This window comes from Mastigoproctus giganteus, chromosome 14 (assembly GCF_048544385.1).
Source record: "Mastigoproctus giganteus isolate SK-2022 chromosome 14, ASM4854438v1, whole genome shotgun sequence".
NCBI lineage: Eukaryota > Metazoa > Arthropoda > Arachnida > Uropygi > Thelyphonidae > Mastigoproctus > Mastigoproctus giganteus.
In genome coordinates this window covers 65,006,244-65,018,056 of record NC_143588.1, presented here as the reverse complement: position 1 = coordinate 65,018,056, position 11,813 = coordinate 65,006,244, and the positions used below count along the sequence as shown (strand labels likewise).

The 11,813-nt window shown below is 34.8% G+C and overlaps 1 protein-coding gene across 2 annotated transcripts in view; it reads left to right on the top strand.

Annotated features, from left to right (window-relative positions):
• Positions 1 to 591: 591 nt before the first annotated feature.
• Positions 592 to 11,813, top strand: part of LOC150075180 (SMAD family member 3-like) — a 160,748-nt gene continuing 149,526 nt past the window's right edge. For both annotated transcript variants that reach the window (XM_090388892.1, XM_090388893.1), the window contains exon 1: positions 592 to 986. In XM_090388892.1, the coding sequence (XP_090245018.1) occupies positions 790 to 986 (197 nt within the window). In that variant the 5' untranslated portion in view covers positions 592 to 789. The remainder of the gene's footprint in view (positions 987 to 11,813) is intronic.

The window sequence follows — 11,813 nt, the reverse complement described above, 5'->3', positions numbered from 1 at the left end:
TAGCTGTCTTTTGTTCACCCAAGGAATACACCAAAGGCCAAAGGTGATCTCATGTCGCATACCAAAGTGATACATAACAAAGTTTCGCTAGGCGATAACATACCCTTTAAATACCTTTCCTATTTGTTTTCCACACACAAACACATAACTAAGGAAGTCACAAATTAATATGAAAACAATTAAATAAAATTAGCCAAAGACGCTGGGCCCCCTAAAGGGCCATTTAGCTACGCCACTGATTTAAACGCTGTTTTGAAGGAGCAAGTGTTGGATAAAACTGGTGTTGTGTATTGGGCGCTAGTGTAAATGATATGAAGAACATTGGGCGGTTTTGGAGTGGTTACAATATAATCCGCTAGTGGCGTGCTGCAGCGTTTTGTGAATGTTTGGTCTGTAACTATAGTCGTATGGGAAAGGTGCTTTGACAGAACGTCACTGTGCGCGGTACGAGACAGGTTTACCTTGAAATTGTATTTTGCAACACGTTGGATGGCGTGGTTGTGTGTGATGTGCTATTATTATTTGAATGTCTGCTTGCTGTACAGACTTTTGTTATCTTAGTATTACAGAACCTATATTTAGTGATGAACTTATCGATAAACGGTAAAAGGCTAAAAGAGTGTCGTTATTTAACGAACTGAATGTTAGCTATACACAATATAAATTGTGCTTTGAGAAGCGAATTAAAATCAAAAATTAACTTATGTAATTTGATTTGATTTTTGTGGATACTTCATCTGTAAACTTGATGTACGTCCCAGCTGAATATAGCCGTGGGCTTCACTAAATATGACATCCATTCTTCCTTTCACGCTACCTGTGGTGAAACGACTTCTCGGCTGGAAGAAGGGTGAAGGTGAGGATAAGTGGAGTGAAAAGGCTGTGAAAAGTTTAGTGAAGAAACTGAAAAAGACCGGTGGGCTGGATGAGTTAGAAACAGCTATCTCTTCTCAAGATTCAAGTACAAAGTGCATTACCATCCCGAGGTAGGTAGGCCCTTCTGGTGCTTTTAATTATAACAACATCCATTCAGTAGTATCCACAAGAAAATATTAAATTATACCTAAGCATGAGCATCAGCGGGAGTAACAAGAGGGGAACTGCACCCTCTTTGAATTTTACACATTGATTCTTACCGTTTAATGAACTGTCGACTAATAGACACTGGACTTGAACATATTACTGATTCCCCATCTCTAGAAAAATACCTGGTGACGTTAATGTATCCAAAGGCATTTTATGCTGAGCATGGTGTAATACTCATATGCCCACACCACTTATTTTGATTTTTAAAGTTAACCATTTATGCAATAACTATTTCGTTTGTCTGTTGCATTAAACCCTGCAGGTCTTTTTTAAATTTATTCGATTTTCCCCCCTGTAAATATCGTGTAACTTTTTCCTTGTTTTGGAAACTGTCTTAATCGTTAGTTTTTATAATAAACCTGCCCCGCTTATTTTACCTGCATATAAAATATTTCTAATCGGCCAGAATTTCGTTAAGGAAACTGTTTGTTTATTTGGTGCTTTCTAGTTTGAAGAGCATTGCCTGATGTAATTTTCTTTAGTGATAATCCGTAGGATGAACCAAGTTGCTCTCTAACTTTATCTACCCTTATCCCAGGTTCTATCTTGTGGTCCGGACTATCTTGTGGTGCAGCGTTGCTAGATAACCATATTATAATCTGTTTTCTTTTTAAAAGTATTTTACATTTTTCAATGGCGTTTGCAGTTTTAATTTTTTTTTTTATAACAAAAGGTAGGAATCAGCCATGTGCCTAGCTCCCCAATACTTTGCACACAGCATCAGGGAACACTGATAGCTGTAGACTGAAATCGTTTTTGTTACTTTATGTAGTCATTTCAGGTGGTAGATGACTTTCATCAACCGGTGAAATACCACCACTTTGCTTATTGGAGGCTTGAAGTGGTGAAACCCATGTTTAGTCTCTAGAGCAAAGTTTCCGGCATCCCCCTCCCCCCATACTTCTCCTTCAACCCATGCACGGTACTAAGTACTATAGGTTTTGATACCTTTCGTGTTTGGGGTTTTCATAAAAAAAAAAAAAAAAAAAAAATGTGTTCTCTTGAGAGCTATTTGTGTATTTAATGAGGTATGCACTGTATACTTTTATTGCTTTAGCCCGTTAAAATTCCTCAGCAGAGTAAATTTGGGACCTTTGCCTGTCATTTTCTTCTTTGAGATGTGTTTTTTTTTTTGTTGTTTTCACATTTTAGTATTTTTAAAATATTTTTTTTAAGGTAAGTAGCACATCCAGGAATTTCATTTTCATTTTTTTGAGTGATGTAGGGAAGGTGGAGCAAGTTTCTTAACTGTAAGGTGTAATGAAAATTTTACTTGTGCATCTTCCTTCTTAATGTATACTTACTGTATATATGGTAATTTTTGGGGGTGAGATAGCTTATGGGGATCCCCCCATCTTCCCTTTGTATACCAGTGTCACTGAGTTAATTCTTAGTGTGTGTGTAAGACGTTTCGCAGTGGTCAAAATGGAAAATTTGACAAACTGAAATGCTTGTTAATAAGATATCTTAATTTTAATAATCAAGTATGTATGTGATGTTACCAGTGTTTGTGATGAACCAGAAACATGTTCTGTTGTGCTTCAGTTTATTATGAACCCTGGTGTTTCTAAACTACACTGATAAAATTATAGGGATTCTACATGCAAAAAAAAAAAAAAAAAAAAAAAAAAAAGGACAAATGTTTGCATAACCATGAGTCCAGTTCTGACAGTTGTGGAGTACTTTTTGAATTAAAAAAAATTGGCTCTGGAGTTTTTAATAGCCAGAAATAAAGAAATAAAAAAAAATATGAAAGAAGTACTAAGTTTATGCTTAATATTTTTATTATTTTTGACCATTCAAAACTCCATAGTAATTTTTTTTTTTTTTTTTTTTTTTTTAAATTCAAATAACCAGAGTTCTGTGACTGTTCAGAATCAGACCCATGTTTAAATTAATATTTTTGTTCTAGTCCATAAAACTGTTCCTATAATTTTGTCTGTATAATTCCTGAGATGTCCACACTTCATTTATTTATTACATTGGTGGTGATTGGTAACAATATCACATTTATTTTAATAAAATTATATCACAGTTCACTTTCTTTGGATCTGCTTTTACCATTTTCATTTGCCAAAAATTTTACCTTTGCTTATCAATTTTTAGGAACATTCACATATATTGCATATATATATAGCCGACCGGGCTAGCCGAGTGGGTAAAGTACCTGCCCGGCAACCCAAAGGTCGCGGGTTCGATTCCCGCCTCGGGCTTGGATCAAAGTACTGCAAAAACCTTGGGAGGTGCAATATGGCCACAGAAGCCGATGCGCCAATAACTACCAAATCAAAAAAAAAAAAAAAAAATATTGCATATATCGCCTCTTACCTTCACTGTCTGTCTGTCTGTCTGCATGTAGTAACCTGAGTTCCATTGGATAGGTTTTCATGAAATTTTATATTTGGTTCTTGTAGAAAGATTAGTAATTATTTCTTTTATTTTTCTCTCTCTCTCTCTCTCTCTTTTTTTTTTTTTTTTTTTTTTATACATAGGTTGTATATAAAAAAAATGTTTGTTGCCATTGGAGAAATTAATGGGCAATGTGGTGAATGTGCGTAAAAGAAATATTCTCTGTCCATGCATGTGAAATGGTTGCTTTTTGATTAGCTAGTTTTTTGTTATCAGTTTACTAAATATATAAATCATAGAATTATTATTAGTTACTCATTAATTGCAATAGAAAGGTGAAATATGCATTAGATGTTAATTGTTGTTAAATCTAGGAGGAAATAAGTAAAGTGCATTACAGAACTGATGACCACTTACTGTGATCTGAGGAATGTGTTGCTGTTTGTTTAATTTATTAAATCACAAGGAGATTCGTGAATTGTCAAATTTTCAATGTTTATTAAAAATAAAGGAAGAAATAAGTAAAGTATTACAAAACAGAGTGAATATTACATTTAAGTGTGTGCATTGAAGTGAAAATAATTAGTTTTATATATTAGTTAATCAATTAGAAATTAATTGGCAACAAGATACTTTTACTTTTCATTTCTATTAATCATAGCAAAAGAAAAAAAATTCAGTTAATTTAAGAATAAAAATTGAAAAATGCCTGAGATGTTATGCACTGTGTGTTGTGTTGTGTTACTTAATTTGTTAAATATTGCTATTTCTAGATTGGTGTTTCTTATACAGACTAAAAGAATTGCATTTGATTTTGTTTTAAAAATCTAATCTGTTTAAATCAGTGATAGACCTACTATTGGGTTCCCTGACTCTTTGAGGCACCTCAGTAGCCAGGTGGGCAGGAGCAGCAGTGCGTAGCACACGCTTCTTGATTAGATCGGGGTTCGAGCCCGTGCCCACCAAATACGGAGGATGCGGAAAGGTCAGGGAATGACCACCGCATATTCCCGGAGCAATATGGCCTTAGTTGCTAATGCTCCTAAAAACCAAATAACAAACAAACCGGCCGACCGGGCTAGCCGAGTGGGTAAAGTACCTGCCCGGCAACCCAGAGGTCGCGGGTTCGATTCCCGCCTCGGGCTTGGATCAAAGTACTGCAAAAACCTTGGGAGGTGCAATATGGCCACAGAAGCCGATGCGCCAACAACTACCAAATCAAAAAAAAAAAAAAAAAAAAAAAAAACAAACAAACCCTGACTCTTTGGGCCTCCGAATACACCAAGTTCTCCTGAGAAATGGCAGACTTGGTGATATGGCAGTTTCGCCACTGGTTTAAGTTTATTAATTGTAGAGTACCAAGTGTTATAGCCTCTCTAGTGATAACCGGATCTTTCTTCAAAAGTACTAATTGCCAATCCCACATAATTATTCTGTACTTGGTCTCAAATTCTAGAGTTTACCTTTATTATAGTATCCTTTCAACCTTTATTATTCATCACAGTGCATTTAATAAAGGTGTTCTAATGATCTTTTCTAGCTATAGAAACTGCTAACAGGTGTTGCACCATGACTCTCATTATAGCTTTTGCAAATTTCACAATTTTGATAATTTTCGAGTTATGTCCATTACTTTCAAAAGTTGTTCCCTTTATGATTCCTTAGTGATTGCTCTTTTGCATCTTAAATGATAAATATGCTAGTATTAGAACAGGGATTCCCAAGTGTGTCCACATAGGGCCATATATTTTCTGATTATTTTTATTGCCTTCAGACCAGTAGATCTTAATCTGTTATAGGTAATATTAAAGCTTATGATTTTTTAAACTAAAATATAATTATGATTTAAAGGAAATTAAAAACTCTGTTATTTACACCACGTGATAGAGTATTAAATGTTTATTTAAGTGAATTGCGTCAACTTGTATTAAGTGTAAGTGTTTCGCAGCATTTTGAGGTTCTACTGAACCCTGTCATCAGGCCTACATTACAAAAATTTATATTTTTTTTATTTTAAATTCTTTTTTTCCTTTATAATTTAGATAAAGTGTTCTAGTGTTACAGTTTATACAAAGTAGAATTTTTAGATGTAGTATGCAACTCTTAAGTAAATATCAAAAAAAGGTAAGCTTGTGATCAGTAGCAAAACTAGAAATCTTCATTAGAGGATAGGATTAATTGGTATGTTGTGCGGAAGCTTAATCCTCCCTTTTGTTTATCATTCACTGCTTGTTATTGTGTGTGTATGTAGGAGGGGAGAGTAAGTATTCATACAAGTAAAGGACAAAGAAAATGTATACTTAAATATTTTACATTAGAAAAATACTGCTTTCTCCTCAATTTATGAAATGAAATCCCCTAAACGAGTTGAAACACTTTAATATTCAACAGAGATTTCTTCAACTTTTAATAGAGAAATTGGGGCAAAAGCTTAAGAGGTATTGTAAATTACAACTAGGTGAACAGAATGGTTTAGAGCAGGAAATCATTATCCCCACATAACTAATAGTTAGTCATGGAGACTATAAATACTTGATTTCCTAAATTGTGCATTGATAATATTCAGAATCAGATCAAAATAAATAATTAAACAAGTAATTCACCTGAATTTTTTTTTTTACTTATCTGTTTTATAAATTGCATGTTTTAATTACTTTTAAATCATATGTTGCTATGACATTATAATGGGTTCTTCAAATCCTGGCAAAAATATCCAAAGTTAACTCTGTTGGCAGGCATGCAAAAATTCATAAATGCATGGGAGTCATTTTGACTGTTCAGTGACTTGCAATTGTTCAGTTGGTAGTGAATGAGAGAGCAAGTTTGTATATTTCCTTGAGGTAACGTTGCTCAAAAAAATTATTTATTTTTAAGTGTGTTAGCATATGCACCTATTGTCTTTACCATGTCCATCCACATTTTATAACTCTACTCCTAGCAGATGGATATTCAAAAATTTTATATTTGGCTCTTTTAGAAAAATTTGTTGAGCCATCCCAAACTTCATTAAAATTGGACCAATAGAAATCTTGCAGGTATTTCTTTGTTCATCTGGAATGTGATAACTTGACTCCTAATGAATGGATTTTTGTGAAATTTTATATTTGACTCTTTTAGAAAGATTTATCAAGTCTTTCCAAATTTCATTAAAATCGTACCAATAGAAATCTGAAATAATAATAATTATTTTTTTTTATACATATCACATAGGCTATCCATTATACCATATCTTTAGCTGAAGCACTGGATATATTTGTTGCTGTGCACTGATTGGAGGACTGAATGGGTAATGTGTCAGATGTGCAGAAATGAAATGTTCTTGGTTTGTGAATAAGTCTTTTTTTTTTTTTTGTTATAAATCGTTAATTATTACTATTTGCTAAAAGTGTTTGGAATGTAATGCACTGCATGCATTAACTAGCTTATTTAAATAGCCCAGTATGTCCTAACCTTTTGTTTCTAAACATTGGTTCAGAAACAAAATGTTAGGACTGATACTAGGAGCAGATGTTGCATAGCAGCAACTGGGGCAGTTGCCCACAATCCTAGACTTCACAGGGCCTGTATTTCACCTGACATTATAATTCAGAAATGTATATAATAAGTTTATCAAAGAACCTTGTGTGCTACTGGCCAGGAGTAAAATTATTGCTTATCTGTATTATATTAAAATTAAAAGAATATTAAAATTTTAATCATTGTACTATTAATGTTTACCAGCACAGTTTCAAAAATATTTTCTTACCAAATTAAAGATGTGTAGTGGCTAGTTTTAGTGTAATGTGATTATTGGCAATACCTTTTGCTGGAATGCATTACTTATAAAAACTTCTTCTTTGTCAATATTTTTGGTGTAGATTTTAATTGGAGGTCTGCTTTGTTTTGTTATATATTTTCATACAAAGTTGACAGTGAGCAAACTCCATTAATTAAACAAATATGTTCCAGTCTAATGGCTGACGCTGATTTCCTGATTGCCATTGCAAATGCTAAATGACTTGTGGGGGAATGGAAGGAGCATGTGCGTGTGTGTTATGGGGGTTTAAGGGATAATAAGCTGCTGAGGCTATAGTGTGCCATGGAAGGAGCCTTTATGGGCTGTCTTCACACCACAGTTTCTGTTCAGTAACAGAGACCATAGAATAAACACAACCTATGAACAAAAATACATTTTCGGGCATTAATAGTGGACCCAATTGTTGCCTGAATGTAGGAATTACTCATCCCCATTGCTCTTCCAGGAGTATAGTGGTTTTGTCACCTTAGACTTCTTTGAAGAGGTCTGGGTTCAAATACAATTAGAAACAGGGGGAATTCTTTAAGGCCTCTTTGTAGTTAGCTGATCTTTAGATTTCTGGCAAAGGGAGCAAGGTTTCCTCCATGTTTTATTTCAGGTTTTTTGCATTGTGCAATATGCCCTTATATGCCAATGTACTATATAAATCATAATAGCAATAATAATAATATCACCCATCCATTATGTGCTCATACAAGGTGTTGCCAATAATCAGATTAAAACTTAAATATATACTCGGTATTGCTAATTATTTCCATGGAAACTAAACATCATTACAGAAATATATTTACTTTGACAAAACTACTTTTGCAGCACATGCAAAAGCCATACCTGCAAACTTAACAGTTCTAAGATCCTCTAGGTCTTGCAGGATCATTCCTGGAAAGTTCCTAGAAGCCCAGACCATCCAACACAGACCATATGTCACCATCAAGAGAAATATTGGCAAATTCACCTCTCCCCATCTCCAGAGTCATTTCTTTCAGCACAAGGAGATTCCCAAGAATCCAAAACAGACTTTCCAGATAGCTAGCAGCCAGCCATCAAAACCAATCTCCATCCATTAATGATTAATACCCTGTCATCCTATGAAGATCATTGTTTGTTTAAAACAGACAAGCCAGAGCCACTCAGCATAATGCATCTTTTTCTCAAGTCATTGATGGTGATCACAGTTGTCTGACTGGAAAATAGTGACTGTTGAGAGTATTCAGTTCCCAGAGACATCTGGCTATTCAGTGATGCTATACAAAACTAAGATCATTGTGAGAATCAGCATACCCAAATTCATAAAGAAACTGAAGAAATGCCAATAAACAGAACCTTTTTGAAAATTTGTTGCATAGTATAGTTTATAATTTTATTAATAAAAAAAAATGCCCACTTTGTCTTAAGTTATTTTCACTCAGGACCCCACAGAAACCCTCATCTGACTTCTCAGTAATGTTACAGTGCAAACAGAAAGGCAGTTAAGTACATTAACTGCTTTACTGTTTGCTTGTATTTTGCTTGGGACAAATCAGAGTTCAAAATATCTAATCAACATTGATTGGTGAAGTATCATTTTTTATGCTAGGTCAGACTTGTAATCAGAAATGTTTGAGACAGCTGTTTGTTCTTCCTCTATCTCCAAAAAAACATCAACCAACCAATTCCCCTATCTCACTATACAGACTAATTTTTACTTTCCTTGTAATACACAGGTGATTTAAGTGTACACATTTACCGACACTGACACACATGATCCTTGAATGGTGTCATGGCAATGCAGGGGCTGTGCAACAGCAAGCACAGAAGTAAAGCACAACATACTTTCAAACCTACATGTTTGGAATCTTCCATACATCCATGTTTGGATGTATGTTGACACCATGTCATCATACATCCAAACATGTATACTAGTCTGAATGTGGATCATTAACTATTAGAGAGAGAGAGAGAGAGAGAGAGAGAGAGTGAGAGAGTGTGTGTGTGTGTGTCACTTCAGCAACTGTCAATCATGGGCATTTTCATATGTACCCAGAATGTAGCAAGCAATGGAGAATTGTGAATTGCATGCCAAGTGGTATGGTACATATTAAAGTATCCCAATCTTGTGTGTTGTTAATTTAATCCAAGAACCTCCTTATCCATTTATGGGTAAATTCCACTGTCTGGCCATTCAAATATTGTCTAAATAAAGTTACAAAGTTTTTTTTTTTTTTTTTTATGATGATATATGTAGCTATTTTTCTCCAGAATAAAAGTGATCTAGTTAAACTACCACTTAGAATGAATGAATTTTTTCCCCCAAATCTTTTTTTCAGCTCTTTCATTCTCTGGTGATGAAAGAGTAGCCATCCCGGAAACAAGAGATTTTTTTTACAACAAATTCTTCCATCTGTAAAAATACTTGGAAGAACAGCCAAGTACTTCCCTGAAAATGTTTGTATGAATTTTTGTAAATTGTGTACAAAGTGAAAGTACCTGAAATTTGATTATCAACTACAAAGTTAACAGTTTTAGTTGGGTTCCATGTGCTGCCCATAGTCTGAATTTGGTTGGATCAGCTACTATGGAATGATGCTTTATAATAGTAAGCTTTTTTGGATTTTTGCAGTCACTTTAAATGCTCTTTTCAGCTTCACTTCAGATGAGGTCTAATTTGAAAGGAATGCAAAGGAAAATGCCTATGTTGTACAAATCATATCAGGTACAGGATCTTCAACAGAAAGTAAAGGATCCTTTATTTGAACTGTTCCGAAGTTTGTTGAACTTTGATTAACATTGCTGAAAGTAATCAACCGCAGCTGTTTGTGAAGTAAAATCACTAATTTAGAAGTGTAATCTAGTTGAGACAGTGTTATCATTTGGAATGGTGTACTCCAAAATATTAATATTGCAAATAAAGTTCTGCAGGAGGGATTACACTGAGTTGTGAATTTGTATGATCTTTCAGTAAACTTCTGTGATACCTGCAGGAAATTTTATGCTTATTAATTTATGGGAAGCTGTTGACCTCTTCTTCACAATTGGTCCAATTCACATTTCTTAGAAAAATGTGAATTCGGAGCAATTTTCAAGAACCAGAGGATGTTTCTGTCCATTGATGAAAACTAATTCAAACATCAATAGATTACAACAGTGGTGTCCTTTTTATATAGACTATATCTGTTTGCTCTGATTGTTTAGGTTCTCACCCCAGGAAGATCGATATGGCAATCTCAGCCCTTTTTTTTTTACTAAAGTAGTTACAATGCATTTCGTTGAGATTTTAATAATTTACATCTCACCTTTTATAGTATCTCTTTTTTATCTTTATTTAATATTATCCATATAATGCAAGGAAGCCACAAGCTTGTTGCTTCACCAGCCAAAACAATAAAAAAAGTAGATAAGAAAATAGACAAATTATGCACTTCCCTCCTTATGTAGGTAACTATCCAGTTGACCTTTGAATTTCTTCAAATTATCAGCCTCATCTACTTGCAGAGGCAACATGTAACAGTAATTAACAACTCTCTAGCTAAAATAAAAATCTTCTGTAATCTAGTCTAAACCACTGTAATTTGAATTTTTGGCCCCTAGTTCTGGAATTTTTTTTATAACAGTGAATTTATTTCATTGTTATAAAAAATTCTTTTTATTTCACTTTCATTCATTTTACTCACCTTAAAGACCCCAACCTTGTCCCTTCTAAGGTGCCAGGTTGTTAAGCTCTGTAGCTCACATAATTGAAGTCTTTCCTTATATGGTTATTATTATTATTAGCCATATGGTACAAGAAGCCTGAGGCTTATGCTGCACCAGCCAAAAAAAAAAAAAAAAAAAAATCCCAAGTTACCCCCTGTGAGAGAGAGAGAGAGAGAGAGAGAAAGAAAGTAGAAAGGCATTAGTAGAGGCATATGATGCAAGAAAGCAAGCTTATTCAGCATCAGCCAAAAAAAAAAAAAAAAAAAATACACACCACTCCCATTTCACCCCTCCATTTGTTCGAAATACCTGTCCAGTTGAGCTTTAAATTTGTTTAGGCTATCAACTTCAACAACAGGTGATGGAAGTCGGTTCCACCAACCAACCACCCGCTGGCCAAAGGCAAATTTCCGCACATCTATCCGACATCCGTCCTTCCTCAATTTGAATTTATGCCCTCTGAGGTGATTATTCTGAGCAAGATGAAGAATCCCACTGGCATTGAGCATGCTCAAACCATTCAAAGCCTTATACACCTCTATCAGATCACCTCGCCGGTGCCTAGTCTCCAGACTCTGTAATTTGCAGAACTTAAGCCTTTCTTCGTAAGAGCAACCCTTCGTTCCGTTCACTAACCTTGTTGCCCTTCTCTGTACACGTTCCAGCAGCTCTACATCCTTCTTGAAATGAGGCCTCCAGACCTGTATACAGTACTCAAGATGTGGCCTAACCATTGCCTTATACAAGGGAATAATCACCTCCTTATCCCTGCTAGAAAAATTCCTGTATATCATTGACAAGACACAATGAGCTACTCTTGCAGCTCGTCTGCACTGCTCCGAGAACTTCATATCTGCCTGCACAATTACCCCCAGGTCCTTTTCATTCTCCACCACTGTCAGTGTAGTAC